Raw genomic sequence first — 17,674 nt, 5'->3', positions numbered from 1 at the left:
GCGGACGAGCATATGGGCCACCTGATAGTAAGTGGTCATCAACGCCCATAGACATTGGCATTGTAAGAAATGTTAACCTTCACTTACATCACCGCCATGCGCCACCAACCTTGGGAACTAAGATGTTATGTCCATTGTGCCTGTAATTACACGAGCTCACTCACCCTACAAACCGGAACATAACAATACCAATTACTGCTGTTTTGCGGTAAAATATCTGATGAGTGGGTGGTACCCAGAGGAGCTTGCACAAAGCTCTACCACCAGTAATTTCGCTACTTGACTATTTTCTTTAAATATCTAAAGTAGTCACTTATTTAAATATTCTTGAACGTCTTTCCTTAACTGTATCAAAACAGGTTTTGAAAGTATACCATATTATAATAAACCCGTTTCCATTGCAGTGGCTACTCGAGATTGTCATTAATTCTTCCGTTGATCGAACTGCATAATAAAATAAATACAGTGCTCCATTGCAAACGAAGATTATATCATCAGCGCATCATCATCATTTCCTTGTCTCATTTATGTATTATTATTATAATATACATATACAATACAATACTGTAACGGCCTGTTAATATCCCACTGCTAGGCTAAGGCCTCCTCTCCCTTTTGAGGAGAAGGTTTGGAGCTTATTCCACCACGCTGCTCCAATGCGTGTTGGTGGAATACACATATGGCATAATTTCAATGAAATTAGACACATACAGGTTTCCTCACGATGTTTTTTCTTCACCGTCAAGCACGAGATGTAATATAAACACAAATTAAGCACATGAAAATTTTGTTTGTAGTGTGTGTTCTATGTTATATTCCTTTTCTGTACCTCTGATCACACACGTTGTATGCAAATTTTCATAATGATTGATTGATAAATAAAAACGAACAAAACAAAAAACTCACCTTTGCAATTATAACATTAATCAGGATATCAGTTTTATTGGATTCATAGAATTTGTATGTGATAGGAACAATCAAAGTATCCCGAAGGTTTTCCGAAGTTTATCCTTTTATGTCTAGCGTTAGATTAATACATAAATAGTAGATACCTACCCGAAATGTTATATTAAACAATACACTAATAAATTTCAAGTTTACGTCATTAATATAAATGATTATTAAAGCGATAATTTTTAAGTATCGCTTCCATTGACAACATTCTTAATATTGCATTAGCGAATTTACCGGTTGCGCCGTAGTCGGACCGTTGACTTTAACGCTCTTACCGATATAACAACCGGTTCATTTAACTGCACCAAACGCGGGCCAGCCTTGGCATTGATATAATATGACTAAGGTGGTGTCGAACCGGACAAGGTTTTTTTTTATAGACGTTAATTTCTGTAGTTAAAGTAGATTTAGTAATGCAAATCGTATATGACGTAATGATAATTTATTGTTAATAGGTACATACTGTAACAACTGTTGACTGCCTCGTTGGTCTAGTGGTTTGATGTAAGGCCGCAGACCCGGAGGTCCTGGGTTCAATTCCCAGGTCGAGAAAATAAAAAGTTATTGGGTTTTTCTGTCAGAAAATTCTCAGTAGCAGCCCGAAGTCTGGAAGTTGGAAGTATGTACACTCCCGTGCCTCGGAAAGCACGTAAAGCCGTTGGTGCTGCGCCTGAACTCCTTCCGGTCGTGTCTGATTGCCGTCCCATCGGATTATGAGAGTTAGGGAATAGAGAGTGCACCTGTGTTTGCGAACACACTTGTGCACTATAATATCTTCTGCGTAGTTGGCTAATCGCTCTTGAAATTTGCCGCCGTGGCCGAAATCGGTCTGGAGAACATTATTATTATTATAATTATACTGTAACAACAAACTAACCGCAGAAATCAGTCGTGAATTGTCATAAAGTGATATGCGATATTGACCATTATTATTATAACATTTCAATAATACACGCATCAAAATACTATATCACCATAAGTCGCTTGTCATTATCGTACTCATTTCATGGATGAGTAATGAAGTGAGTTCATATAGAATAGAACTGCTGAAAGTATTTTCCTTAAGTAATAAATGTTTTTTGTTAACAATAACACAACTTAATGACGTTATATTTTGTTTATTGCAATTCAACTTGAGCAATTAATAAAGCGAAATATGCAAAAAGCAATCTTTACGATCTTTTGAATCGCTGACTCTGACAGTAAAGTTAATATTAGTTTCGGAGTCAGAGATCCACCAACAGTGCTGCTAATGTTAATAAAAACCCTAGATATAGATAATACTGCAAACAAATTGTGTAATCTTTTGGGTGTGTAAATGACTGGTGGTAGAGCTTTGTGCAAGCTCGTCTGGGTATGTACCACCCACTCATCAGATATTCTACCGCAAAACAGCAGTACTTGTTATTGTTGTGTTCCGGTTTGAAGGATGAGTGAGCCAGTGTAATTACAGGCACAAGGGACATAAAATCTTAGTTCCCAAGGTTGGTGGCGCATTGGCTATGTAAGCGATGGTTGACATTTCTTACAATGCCAATGTCTAAGGGCGTTTGGTGACCACTTACCATCAGGTGGCCCACATGCTCGTCCGCCTTCCTATTCTATAAAAAAAAAAAATATTACTATTAAATTATTATTATTATTATTTTGTGAGTATTCGTATAGTAATAATAGTATATTTATTTTTTAGATACTTTTACACAATTTTTGTAAAAGGCCATCAATTGATTCTCCTCTCGATATCTAAAAGTCTAGAAAGATCTAATTGGGATACGTCTTTGAACGCTTCCATTTTATATTTGAGTTTAATGCTTGTATAATAATTTGTTTACAACATGGAGATTAACTAAAAGCTTATTAAAGCAAATAAAAAAAGTGTTACGGTTGTGATTGGGATTTATTTCGAAACTATTATCATCGAACGTTAAATAAAAATTTAATACTGCAATGTGAAGACGATTTATTTGAATCGTTTTAGAGTTCCGGAACAATATCAAGTATATTGTTCTATCAAATAACTTATGAACGTATTAAAATATTTATTTACATTTGATATTTATAGTGTGTATATAGCTTAATATATTCTGAATAGATACCACATGCCGAGATGGCCCAGTGGTAAGAACCTGTGAATCTTAACCGATGATCGTGGGTTCAAACCCGGGCAAGCACCACTGAATTTTCATGTGCTTAATTTGTGGTTATAAATCATCTCGTGCTATACGGTGAAGGAAAACATCGTGAGGAAACCTGCATGTGTCTAATTTCACTGAAATTCTGCCACATGTGTATTCCACCAACCCGCATTGGAGCAGCATGGTGGAATAAGCTCCAAACCTTCCCCTCAAAAAGAGGGGAGGAGGCCTTTAGCCCAGCAGTGGGACATTCACAGGCTGTTACGGTTACGGAGATACCACTTTGATATTCATCAGTTATTTAAAAACAACACTACAAAATTTGTTTAGCTATATCCCAATTCGAAAGGTGAGTGAGTTAGTGTGATTACAGGAACAGGGGAAATAATTTCTTTATATTCCATAGATGCGAAAGTAACTCTGTCTGTCTTTCAGGTCTAAACCACTGAACCGATTTTGATAAAATTTGTTATGAAGAACACTTGAGCCTCAAGGAAGGCTATGGGCTTCTTTGTTAACACCTTCGCCCCTCTGCCTACACGCAGGCGACAAATAGTAAAAAATAAATATGTCTATTAATCGCTCATAGCCTCGTAATACTCAAGTATAAAAATATACTCCAATAGTTAAGTTCTATTGCCAAGCTCATTGATAAATAAAATCCCAAGAATTATAAACAATACTTCTCAACTCATAACTTTTATATGTTTATAACTTGTAAGGACAATAAACTAAGAGACATATGTCGATATAATACATACACGGAACACTCATTGCGCTAGTCGTAATCAACCTCGACCGTTTTCTTAACTAAGAATACATTGTAATAATTTCACGGTACTTATATTTTAAAAGCATTTGAAATGGTTGCGATAAATAAAATGTATATGAATTGCAATGCTCATAACTCAATATCATTGCGGTGTGATGATCGTTTAATATTAATGTGAATATCTTATTTTCAAGCAACCGTCCGTGAATCAATTCGATATTGCATTAATTACAGCTATAAAAACAACGGTATTTTAATCGCTTGCCCATATTACTTCATTTACTGCTTAATCTGTTGCGTTTTTATAGACACGGCGACTCAATTGTCTCATATGTTTGGTATTTATGAGTCAACTAGCTTTCCGCGTTTGTGGGGGGAGGGCAGGTGTTAGGTAGCCTATGTACTAAGTAAGGGTACAAGTTATATGTATGTCAAATTTCATATAAATCATTTCACATCCACACGAACTTTCGCGTTTATATTATTTAGTAGGATTGATGAGTTAATAATGGATAACTTATTTTTATCTGACATATCTGATATTATAAAATTGAGAACGACTTAAAAAATTTTTCGTGTATTTTTTTTTTACTAACCAATTATGATTATTATTTTCGTGTACAGTACAGCCGAGGTCACATTTAAATTTCAGTGATATTGGATATTTATTTACATTAAGTTTTTATTCAGCCAAATAAAGTTCCCTTTCTCTGTCTTTATTTATGAAATTGGAACATTATTATTTTTTCTTATTTTTTTATTTATTTAAATAAATATAAATTAAATTACCCTACATTGTTGACGACTATTAAATCCAAGCAGGATTCATGCATCTCAATATGCTTCCGACGTCATAAATTTGGTATTGCCATATTCAACGATTAAGAATTACACATAATTTCGTTGGAAAAATAAAATAAATAAATCAATTTGAAAATTTAAGTGAAATTAATTACAATATTGGTTTGTCGACAGCATGTATTGTTCCAGGTCATATTAACAAAATTACCTGTCATCTACAATAAAGGATAATTTACGTAAGAAAAATGGCCATAGTGTTTAATATAATAAATTAATTTTGGATTTTTAATGACTTGCTTTCCATTAATAATAAAAAAATAATAATTAGATTTTGGTTTCAACTCCTATTTAATTGGTTTCTATTTATTAGTGCTGGTCACACTCAACAGCCTTTCAAAGACGTTTCGAGAATGTTCGATCATTTGTTCTTTTGCATACCACGAATTTAAATTTCATATTCGATAGACAAAAGAGTTATCTGACTTATTATCGTTGTTAATTCGTGATTTAATAGTATTCAAGTGCTTTCATAGTGAATCTCTTATCGGACATAAAACAATATAATATAAAAGTTTTATAAAACTTTCTTAAAGATGTTCCTACCGGCATCTTCTAGTAAGTAATTATTTGCAAGTTACACCACCGAACCGAAACAGCCTGTGAATGTCCCACTGCTGGGCTAAAGGCCTCCTCTCCTCATTTTGAGGAGAAGGTTTTGGAGCTTATTCCACCACGCTGCTCCAATGCGGGTTGGTGGAATACACATGTGGCAGAATTTCAGTGAAATTAGACACATGCAGGTTTCCTCACGATGTTTTCCTTCACCGTAAAGCACGAGATGAATTATAATCACAAATTAAGCACATGAAAATTCAGTGGTGCTCGCCCGGGTTTGAACCAACGATCATCGGTTAAGATTCACGCGTTCTTACCACTGGGCCATCTCGGCTTCAAGTTACACTACACTTACACATATATTTATTTTGTGGATACTAATTATGATCTGAAGAAACAGTTCTCTGGAAGTGAAACTGTAATACAATAATGATCAAATTCTTTGTAATTTCCTTATGGCCTTTTCTATTGTAATTTATAGTGCAAGAGGATTTTTTTTTTATCATGAGAGATTTATAGCTTTATTTTTAACTTCGCTTCTAAGTTCCCTGTCTAAGTTTTCCCTTAATTCGTTAAAACTATCCAAGTACAACCGGATATTGTTAAACCGGTGGTGTACCCTCTTCATGTTTTATAAAATGCAACTCGTAATAATATTTCACCAGCCTGGCGAAAGGTATTCTAAATTATTTTTATATATAAATATTTTTAACATCATTAGTGCTCATTTTTTTTTAATTTAACAGAAAAATTAAAACATCGATAGTCACGTTGAGTTAAGCTGGCGTAATTGTAAGTAATAAACACTTAAAACTAAACTTATTCTTTAATAAATGTGTATCTATTTTTTTTATTCAAAGGAGTTAAGATGACAATGTATTAAACTAGCTAATAATAATAAAACAAAAAAGGAGAACAAAACACACATTTATTAATCGCATAAAACGCAAGTATATTTTCTATTAATTATTGACACAAAAATAATATTAATAATTTACTTCATAATATATAGTACTGTCTCGGATCAGCCATTATATACAACATGTCTATGAGTAAACTAGATAAAGTAAATAATTGAGAGACCTACTCAACAAAGGGTCTGCAATTACTCTCATTAAGTAATTAGTCATATAGCTTCAAGAGCAATAATGTTTTACATCAATCATTTAAATTGAACATGTAATGCAGTGGGATGAACGACATTACAAGAAGACAAAGATTAAAGGAAAAATTTAGTGTAAATGATATCTGATGGAATTAGTGGTAAGAACGCGTCAAACTTAACCGATGATCATGGGTTCAAACCCGGGCAAGCACCACTGAATTTTCATGTGCTTAATTTGTGATTATAATTCATCTCGTGCTTTACGGTGAAGGAAAACATCTTAAGGAAACCTGCATGTGTCTAATTTCACTGAAATTCTGCCTCATGTGTATTCCGCCGAACCGCACTGGAGCAGCGTGGTGGAATAAGCTCCAAACCCTCTCCTCAAAAAAGGGAGAGGAGGCTTTAGCCCAGCAGTGGGACATTCACAGGCTGTAACTTTTGTAGCCTATTCCAAAAGCAGGAGTGAACAAAAATTATCAACTTTGACCGGAATTGATATGACGTCACTGGTAGAGATTTAAAAACATAATGGTATTCATTGTGGATTCGTGGAAAAATGGTGTTTTGAATATCGTTACCATAACTTTGGAAGTTAAAGTATGTAGTTATGTAGCAGTGTTGTATTATAAATAAAGATAATATACTCACCAAGAACTGTTGTTAGGTTATTGTATGGTATGTATATACTGAGGTTGGTTGATCTTTTCTCATTCTGCCATTGGATTACTAGACAAAATTGTTAATGGATGAATATAGTTCGAACACGAATGATGAGTCAAGTGTTATCCAACCAGATAATATAGTTAATAAGTATGTCGCGTTTGTTTCAAATAAAGCTACTTTGTAATTAAGTCATATTAAAATAAAAGGATCTATGCGTAGGCGCACTTAGCAATGGATGTGAGCGAGAGCAGGTGTTCTCTTGTTACGCCTACATTGAAAAGTAATGCGTAATCTTCGCGTTCGTCGACTCGTGTACCGGTTTCCGTTTTATCTTCATCGAACATAATTTTGCTTAGTATTACTATCCTACCGCATTCTACTTGTATTTTTTTAATAGTAACATTATAATTTTCACGTTTATTAAATGTCTGCGTTTATTGCGAAATATATATTTACAAGTACTTTTGAATCGGGAAGCATTACCGGTTCGTCATGTGGATATGAACGAGAGACCAATTACGGGCAAGATTGCCAGTAATTACTGACTACTATTTTTAAATAAATATACAAATTTATATAAAGTAAATAGAATTATTTTTTGGAACACATGATCCGCCATTCAATCCATGTTTTTGTCTGTGTGTATATTCTGATACATTTATAACCTTTACTAATGAGATTAATTTTAATAACTAATTGAAGCCGGCTCAGCGGCAGCTCAATATGGACACCGCAATCCATATTGAGCTGCCGCCTGCTCCATTTTAATAAACACGTATACCTTGCCCAAAAATGATTAACTTTATAAAGAAGAAACCTTGGAGATAATTGGTTTATTATATTTGAGTATGACACTGATTTTGTATAATAATTTAGCTAATATGAAATAATTTATATGGCCGATAGCAAGGGCTTTACCCGCGGCATCGCTCGCGTCATAATTTTGAATTAAAATAACAATTTCCATAGCTGCCTCTTCAAAATGTGAGATCTTCCTTAGGTGGTACCTACCATAAGGTGGCGCTGCGATCGACTTTTTTTTTTAACAACAGAAAATGGAAAAATTTCCCTGTATAAAGTCGGGACGGGCAGCCAGTATATATTAAAGTAAATATACGGTAGCGCATCTATTGTAATACAAATTTTCCTTAAAGACTGATTATTTAATATTCAATAACAAATCAACTGATTATATTTCACCTGCATTTAGAGGATGTGTTTAACTCTAGCGCGTCGTACAAATTGTTTTTTTATTTTATATTACAAAAAAAAGAAGTACTTAGTTCTCGCCTAAGAATTTTCATTGTGTCATGAGCCTTGACTCGATAAGATAATTAAATGAACGTTCCGTCATTCGTTCTGATGTCAAATGAAAGACTTATTGTAATTGTTCAAATTATTTTCGTATCAATATGCCGTATCACATATTTATTGCATATTATCTATGTTTTTTTTTATTTCTGAGACGTCCCGTTTGTCCTTATCATGGCGATGGCCTGATATAGAAGTTATTATAACCTCCTTCATAAGAAATATTTATAATAATACGTGCCATAAAGACTATCTAAATCTCAAAAGGCTATTAAAATATCTATACTAACATACATTTTTATGTATATATATTTATTAATATTAAAAAAACTATTAATTCTGAAATAAGTAATATCTGAGAAATAGTTTTTTTTTGTTTTTATTATGTTTATTGTTTGACTTGATTTCGAGTTTGATTTGATTGTTTAACTGTGTTTATAATAAAACTATTATTACAGCAAAAATTTAACGACAATAATGTGAAGGAAAGAGATAAAGCACTTGCACCTTTGAATATATATATTTATTGAGTGTTTCAATGTCAATCTAATTACAAGAAATTTTGATTAATAAATATCAATTCAACGTGGACGATTTCATTGCTGCGCAAATCGCAACTCGACCCCGGAGGTCGTCTGCCGTCAATTTAAATGCTCTGTCTCATGAGAACTCGGGCGCGTTGAGAGTTGTTTGATCGTCTTATCTCTTCAATCTCATCCCTGTTATCGAGAGATGTTATCTACATCTCTTAATACTTCAGTTGCTATTCTAGATATTATTCGACATGTATGTGTGCGTGTGAATCGTTTATTTAATTATTTTCACACATACACATGATAGAAAGTTCTTCTTAGTAAATAAGTAACAGCTAAGTTTACCATATTTGATGCTTTTTGACTACCAGGGTTCTAGGTTATTTAGGATTGTAGCGGAAAGTTATGTCATCTATATCCTTTTTTTAATAAAAAAAAGTATATTATAAATTTTTTTTTTTTTTTATAGAAAAGGAAGGCGGACGAGCATATGGGCCACCTGATGGTAAGTGGTCACCAACGCTCTTAGACATTGGCATTGTAAGAAATGTCAACCATCGCTTACATATCCAATGCGCCACCAACCTTGGGAACTAAGATTTTATGTCCCTTGTGCCTGTAATTACACTGGCTCACTCACCCTTCAAACCGGAACACAACAATATCAAGTATTGCTGTTTTGCGGTAGAATATCTGATGAGTGGGTGGTACCTACCCAGACAAGCTTGCACAAAGCCCTACCACCAGTATAAATAAATAGTAACTCAAAATATATCGTACTACAAACTTTTAAACTTCATAATATTAATATGATACATTAAACTCAATAGCAGAATAGGACTGAGTGTTTACTTTTCATCGGATTTGTCTTTAAACTTGACAATTTATTTAGATTCGCTTAGTATGTTTATGTGTGAGTTATTTTTGTCTCTCACGTCTATATATAAACGTTTTTTCTTGCATTCACTAAGGTTGGCTGGTAGAAAAACGTCTTAGCTTTAATTTTATATAATTTGTTCGTGTTGGGACTGTTAAACAATGAAGGTATTCGTTATATTGCCACAATATTTGCATAGCATTAAACAAGTGTGTTATCAAAACATTATTTGTTCATTAACATCTGTTGTTTGAGATATACCTTCAAGTTCTGAGCGTGCGTCATTTATCATCCAAGTACAGATCAAGGTGTTGTGTGATAAAGAATTGCAATATCACTTTAAAAAGTTTGTTGGCGCATTGGCGATGTAAGCGATGGGTAACAATTCTTACAATGCCATTCATGTTGATCAGGTGCTCAGGTACCCATATGCTCGTTCGCCTAACTATTCTGTATAAAAAATATGTTCTATAAAAATATCTAATGGATACCTCTTTTATTGTACACTTAGCAAAATTGGAAGGTGCGGCCATTTGGGTTCATTCCACGAAAATGCCATATTTTGAGGTTATACGGTCAAGTCTAATGTATACCGTGACCGAACTTTATCACGCCATTCGAATTTAATCTCTAGGGTAAAGGTTTTAGGTATAATTTACCTTAGTGTAATGGTTACTGTCTTATAAGATTGCATTGAAAATCCATTGTTGTCCAACACGCTCTAAAAATGTCGGGGGCCGAGTCATGATTAATGCTATTGCTGTTTAAAAAGACAACTGCTTTATCGAGTTCCTTAACCTCAAATTAATGACATAATGATTCTGAACTTATCTTAAAGGAAATGATCTCGAAGCAACGTTAGGGACATATTATTCTTTATTGTATTACGTCATCCACGGGATTCATGATGTCTGTGCCTTTTTACTTTTATTTTGCTGATGATATTTATTAACGAATATAGGTTGACATTAGGGTTTGCCATTTCGAAATACAGCTATGAAATCTGCAAACGATGATCACTAAGGAAGTTGAATTAAAATCGCAACCATACTTTTGGTTAGGTTTTTAAACATCGCGGGTATTTTTAATCTCTCGTAAGTTATATATTGTATTGACTTTTACAAGCTTAGAAACCGAAATATATAAACGATACAAGAATAATAATCCGAATGACTACACAAAGCGTTGCCGGAAAATTAATATTTCTCTCAGTCTTAAGTGTGAAAGGAACGGAAATGAAATCGAAACCAAATCCCAATGAGAATACAATTCATTTATACAAATATATCCCTTGAGGATTACGATTTGCAATTTTAATCCACAGCGATCTTACATTGAATAAACTTTCTTCAATGGACTATTATTGTACGCTCAATCGTATCGTCATTACAATTTAGGCTGTGTACGCTTTCGCTACTCTCGTCTGCTATCCTCTGATTCTCGCTGATGTTCACTTATTTCCGCCAGTGCGTTATACGTTTTTGTTTTCCACAATCGCAGCAGTCAATCTACATAAATTATTTATATTTTCATTGTTCTTTCGTTATAAAAGAAGACAAGTCGAATCTATGTAAGTAATCGTTTTGTATTTGTCTCAGTTATTATTTTCAAGAGAATTATATCATATATGTTATATTTACTGGTGTAGGGCTTTGTGCAAGCTCGTCTGGGTATGTACCACCCACTTATCGGATATTCTACCGCAAAACGGCAGTACTTGGTATTGTTGTGTTCCGGTTTGAAGGGTGAGTGAAGTCAGTGTAACAGCCAAGGTGGGCGCATTTACAGTAAACAATGGTCAACATTGCCAATGGCTACGGGCGTTGGTGACTTACCATCAAGTGGCCCATATGCTCGTCCGCCTAGCTATACCATAAAAAAATACGTATTTAGTTGTTTATATATTTCTTACTGAGTAGGGATATTACGTCAGAAAAAATTTCGAAACTTACTACAGAAAACGGTCGTGAAATGTCAGTGATATTTATGATAGTGACATTGACCAAAATAATTATAACATTTCAAGAATATACACATCAAAATAGTATACCATAAGTCAGCTGTTAACATTTCACGGATGAGTAATGAAGTGAGTTCTTACAGAATGCTGCTACACTGCTGAATCTGATCCGTTCCACTATATGAAGTGCATCTATAAAATTTTATTTCCTATTATACAACAGTTTTGTGAGATTTCGTTTTCATTTGATCCGCTAATTTAATAGCAGTTCTTTTAATTGTTATTACATGTGTTCCACAAAAAGTTTTTACGGTACGTGATATAAATAATGGTTTAATGGCCAACTTGCGTTTTATGTCGTCTTTTATAATATTCAGCTACTTTCACTTGCGTTTATATTTCATTATAATGTTCGAACGCTTTTATTTATATTAAAGTAGCTACCCTTTCCGGTCTTCGCATGGGAAGAACAACAAAAAATTTATAAATATGTTTTACGAATAAACGTTTATTCGTAAAACATATTTATAATTTTTTTGGTTTACGCGGCGCACGCTGGTAAAGCTCAACCAAATCTAAATTTAAACCTTCATCGTGAAACTCTCGGTTCATTGGTGAAAACCTTTAGGAAATCTGACCATTAGTTTATGAGTTTATCGCGATCACACAGACAAACACAAAAACACAAAGTACCCTCACTTTGTGGAATTTGTAGATATATTATTTAATATTAAGGAAAGAAGTAAATATTTCTATATAATACTTACTTTACTTTAATACTTTATTGTACATCACACCACAAAGAGAAAAATACAAAACATGTATATAGCCTAAATAAATGTACAATAATGGCGACCTTATCGCTACACAGCGATCTCTTCCAGGTAACCGAGTGTAAGTAATTACAGATAGGATATGGGGTAGGTGGTGGTATGAATAAAATAATATTAATATTTAATTAAAACAATACCAATTATTAAATGTAAATATAAAATACACATACTATACATATAGCCATAAATAAATTACTTTTGAAACGAGAACCTATCCAAAAAATAAAGACTCAATCGCCGGCCATTTATATTTACATTATCAAACGCACTCCACGTTAACAAATGCTATTTTAAATAATAAACAATTTAAGAGAAAATAGCTGGAATGTAACAGTTTTTGTTTATCGTGTTTGTTTATCGATAGTGAGTTGTTTAGATCGACGGTGTGCTGGCTCTTATTTAGCATTTCGTTTCCGGAAGCACCCACCGGAACGGCAGCTGCGTTGAAACGCGAAATGTTAACGATCCGCAGCGATATTGTTGAAAACATTAGTGAGGCACAACTAAAAATATTAACGAATTGCAAGAATATTATCTTTTTATAAATAACTTGCTTTCCGCTGATTCGGTCGTGATAAGGAGAGGTGGGGCCAGTATTTGGTAAAAAAGTAGCCCATGACTTTCTTTGAGGTTCGAGTTTATACCAAATTTTATCAGTACCATGTCCAGTGGTATAGCCGTGAAAGCGTAACAGACAAACAGAGTTACTTTCGCATTTATAATATTATAATATAGATAGTCGCATTAGTTCATTACTTTTAATATTTATTTATATACCTTAGTTATTGGATACTAAGCAATCTACCACCAAACACATATTTTGTACTTCTGTGTTTCGGTAACAAAGTCGAGTTAACCAGTGTATTTACAGGGCCAAGATACATAACATCGTCGATTCTTTCAATTTAATGCAGTCGGCATCAGTAAAACCACAATTTTTCGAAAAAATTGAATTGAATATATTTTTATTTATTTTATAGAAAGCCAGATTGGTAAATGGGCCACATCAAAGCACCATGTCCATAAGGCACTGTAAGAAATATTAAACCCTTATATCGCCATTGCGCGGCCAACCTTGGGAACTAAGGTGTTATGTCCCTTGTGCCTACAGTTATAATTGCTCCAATATCCTTCAAAACGGAACACAAAATTGCCAAGTCTTGCTGTTTGATGATCTATACAAACGGGGCTTCGACAAAGCCCTGCGACGAATTAAAATCATTGATCTTTCTTACAAGAGCGCAAATTCGATGTTGGTCAGTATCGGTTACCATTAAGACATAAAATGTACCATTTTCTTTTCTTCCTATAAAAGAATACGGTACTAATGTAATTACGCCAATTACGTAATACGAGTATTCCACACTTGTTCGTAACGAAAGTGAATTGTGACTTTCGGTATGCTCTCGTTATATTACGCGCTAGTTATTTTTTTTTTATTACCATTCGGTTGTAATGTTTATAACTGTTACATAATTATGAAAACACTTTTTTTCTGATCTCTATGCATGGCTGCGTTTTGTTCTTCGTGGTTTCATATGGCCTGTTATTGTGACTCGTGTTTTAATGAGACGTTGATTATCAATTATTATTCGAAGGTTACGTTGTTGTTAAATAAAACGATAACTGCTGTACCGAATTCTAATCGATGGAGTTATGATAAACAAACCTTAAATTTACATATGTCATGCGATATTTTTAAAAGCTTCGCTATTTTATGCACTACAAACAGTTCTTGATTAATGTATATTTATTTATAATATAACAATATTCCATTTATCTAATTAGTAATAATATAATAATATCCTTCAACATTATTCACACACGGCCATCTGATCCTAAACTAGGCAAAGCTTGTACTATGGAAACCAGACAACTGATATACTACATAAACTACTTTTCTTTTGTAAATACATACTTATATAGATAATTACACCCAGACTCGGGACAAACAGACATGTTCACACACGAATGTCTGTCCTGGGTGGGAATCGAACCCAACCGACCCATTTATATCGGACATTTACATTTTTTTCGAAAATCCATAATGAATGTCATAGATTATTCATTATTTCGAGCAATAATACTTAAATTTACTCTTACTCTTCTTGCGGTTGGAACAAGCTATAGAAATCTTTTTTTGAGTTGATAGGATAAACAATGCTATGTCTTCTTCTTTCGATTGTCAAAACAATGATGACAGAGAGAGAGAGAAAAAACAGATTAAGATACCAGCTAAGCCACGTAATTAAGGCGAAAATGTTTTTCAAATATTTACATTGGTTTAGGTTTATCGGAATTATTTTAGGTTACGAGGATATGTTATTGACGTAGTAGCTTAATACAATTAGGGGTTTCACACCCTCGCCCTAGTGTAACTTGAAAGAGGATTAATTACAGTCTATCGGCCGAATAATGGAACGTCACTTAAATATTTAAGTGCAACTCAATTGTTTAAGAAGCCGTTAAGTTAAAATTCCGCATACTCAAACGTCAATATTGACTAAAGCTTAAATTTGAGTGACTCTAAAAAAGTAGCTTTCAAACACCACTCGAAGCATATCAGTTAAGTTTTGTTTTGTAAATTTAGTAAGGCTATCCTTATTATAATATTAAAGCTTCAATGGTTTAAGGGTCGCCTAGCGATCTAAAAATGCACTTTCGGAGTAAATAGGAATATTAGTCATTTCTTAAATCGTGCATAGATATTATTCTTTAAGAAAAATAATATTATAAATGCTAAAGTGAGATTGTTTATTTATTTATTTGTTTGTTTATTACGCTTGACGTCTTTTACTACATGACTTTTTGCATACTCGTTGTCAGAGTACATAAAATGAGATAGAGTATTTAAATATCATACAAAGCCGCGTGCGGAAACAATAATAATAATAATGTAATAAAAAGCTGAGAGATTAGGACCAAACCCCGTCGTTCAAACCAACTCAATAACAGCCCAGAGTAAGGAAGATGTCAGTCTGCTATTGTTTATACAGTACGCCCATGTCACGGAAGACACGTAGAGCCTGATTTCTCGTGTCGTGTCAGATTGCCATCTCATCGGTTTATGAGGTGTGAAATACGATAGAGTGCTTACTAAATTAGCTTAGTGGTAAAAGTATTTAAAACTTCCCTCTCATGTTATCATATTTTCTGTAAGTGAATGTCCAACTGCCGGGCTAAGGCCTCCTCTCCATTTTTTAAGAAGATTAGGGGCTTATTCCACCACGCTGCTCCAATGCGGGTTGTTGAAATACACGTGTCAGAATTTCAGTGAAATTAGACACATGCAGGTTTCCTCACAGGAGATGAATTATAATCACAAATTAAGCACAATTTTCATGTGTTTAATTTGTGATGCCCTGGTTTGAACTCACGATCATCGGTTAAGATTCACCAGTTCTTACCACTGGGCCATCTCAGACACTGAGATACTCATATTTTCTAGTTCTTAAGAAATGAAGATGGTTTAAAAATATATTTAAATATCGTGACGGACGAGCTGTAATCTTGTTTTAAAATAATATGACTTTACTACATTTCTTTGTTTCAGTAAAAAATGACGATCGACAAACAGTTAGTATGGGTCCGGGATCCGAACGAGGGGTTCGTGTTAGCGCGACTCCAGGAGTTGATGGGGGAAGAGGCAGATGTGTTTCCAGTCGACAACAAATATCCGAGGAGGGTCTGCAGCTTCGACGATATCTTCCCAGCTGGAGAGCCAACTAAAGATGTTGATGATAATTGTAAGTTGTGTTTATTTATCAGTTCCTTGTACGTTACGGTCTGATGTAAAAAGAAATTGGACATAGTTGGTGACGCTGTGATCGAGTGATATTGAAGTATGTGCAGGCACTAGGCAAATAATCCCACTGCTGGGCAATGGCATCCACTTCTGTGGCAGTTTTTCACCCGACGGTTAAAGGACTCCATGATGTTTCAATAAAAATGATGTTTTTCTCCTTTAAGACTCCTATAAAACTATTCGTCAGATTGTAATGAAATTTTGGTGAGGTGTTTCTCGTATGCCAGAGGATGAGGATGATATATTTATATTTAATTCTAAATAATAAAGTATAATTTTGAAGCATATCAAAATTATTCTTGTAATAATAACAATGGCTGAGAGCCTTGAAAAGTTCATTTGTGAAGTGGACTCGTTTTCCTTGGATGATGCAGGCGTAACTAGTTTGTAAAGATTATATGTCATTACTTACAAAATTATTAAAACGGCGTAAAATTATTATAATTGAAACAAATATATTAGTACGCGAAGAATGATTTTATTCCTCTACTACTTTAACGTACGTGTAAATATCCCACTGATTGCCCTTGAGAGATGCTTAGAGCTTATTCCACCACGCTTCTCCAATGGTGGATAAACATGTGACAGAATTTTATCATCCTCACAATGTTTTCCATTTACAAATTGTAATTCCGTGGTGCTGGCTCTTACAACTGCGCTATCTCGGCTCATTAACAAATTTATAAAAATGAATATTAATCGTTTTCAGGTGAATTAATGTTCCTTAATGAGGCGACACTTCTTAACAATATGCTGACGCGTTACAAGAACAACAAAATCTATGTAAGTAGAAAGTAATTTATTATAACAAACTAACTCATAGCCTCATTTTCTCTAACCAAAGGAGGTTGTCTGAAAGAGATCGCTGCTTTATTTATTGATGTCTAAACATGTTTTCGTTAGCGCTCGGTACACGGTAGGGGTTAATTGAGACTTCGAGCGTCAGACGAGTAAGTGTAAGATTTCGAGCGTCAGATGACGACAGCGTATGTTTTGTCGGTTGTGCTAAATAAAATAAATAAACATTCACAACATAAAAATAAAACCAATTACGACCATCAATATTTTGTATAATATTTATCTGTTTCTATAATGTTTCTATAATGTTAATAAATGTATACCGAATAAAATTGAGAAGTTTGAAAATGTGAGCAAACCAAATCGGTCATGTATTTTTTCATAATTATCGCATTCAATGACGTTGAGTTATTTGTTTGGATATAACATTTAAATTCACAGACGAGTTACGAATTAGTTCATAGAGTATAACCTCGCTGTTATCGGATGACTCACGCCATTGTCGTCTT

The 17,674-nt window shown here is 33.9% G+C and overlaps 1 protein-coding gene across 2 annotated transcripts in view; it reads left to right on the top strand.

Moving 5' to 3' along the window:
- The window catches only part of LOC126768872 (myosin heavy chain 95F), a 51,885-nt gene that overhangs the window by 13,871 nt on the left and 20,340 nt on the right, over positions 1-17,674 (top strand). For both annotated transcript variants that reach the window (XM_050487251.1, XM_050487250.1), the window contains exons 2-3: positions 16,116-16,308; positions 17,077-17,150. In XM_050487251.1, coding sequence (XP_050343208.1) covers positions 16,122-16,308; positions 17,077-17,150 — 261 coding nt within the window. In that variant the 5' untranslated portion in view covers positions 16,116-16,121. The remainder of the gene's footprint in view (positions 1-16,115; positions 16,309-17,076; positions 17,151-17,674) is intronic.

Source organism: Nymphalis io, chromosome 6 (assembly GCF_905147045.1).
Source record: "Nymphalis io chromosome 6, ilAglIoxx1.1, whole genome shotgun sequence".
Lineage (NCBI taxonomy): Eukaryota > Metazoa > Arthropoda > Insecta > Lepidoptera > Nymphalidae > Nymphalis > Nymphalis io.
Note: the sequence above shows the minus strand (reverse complement) of the source record. Positions and strands in the feature narration are given on the sequence as shown.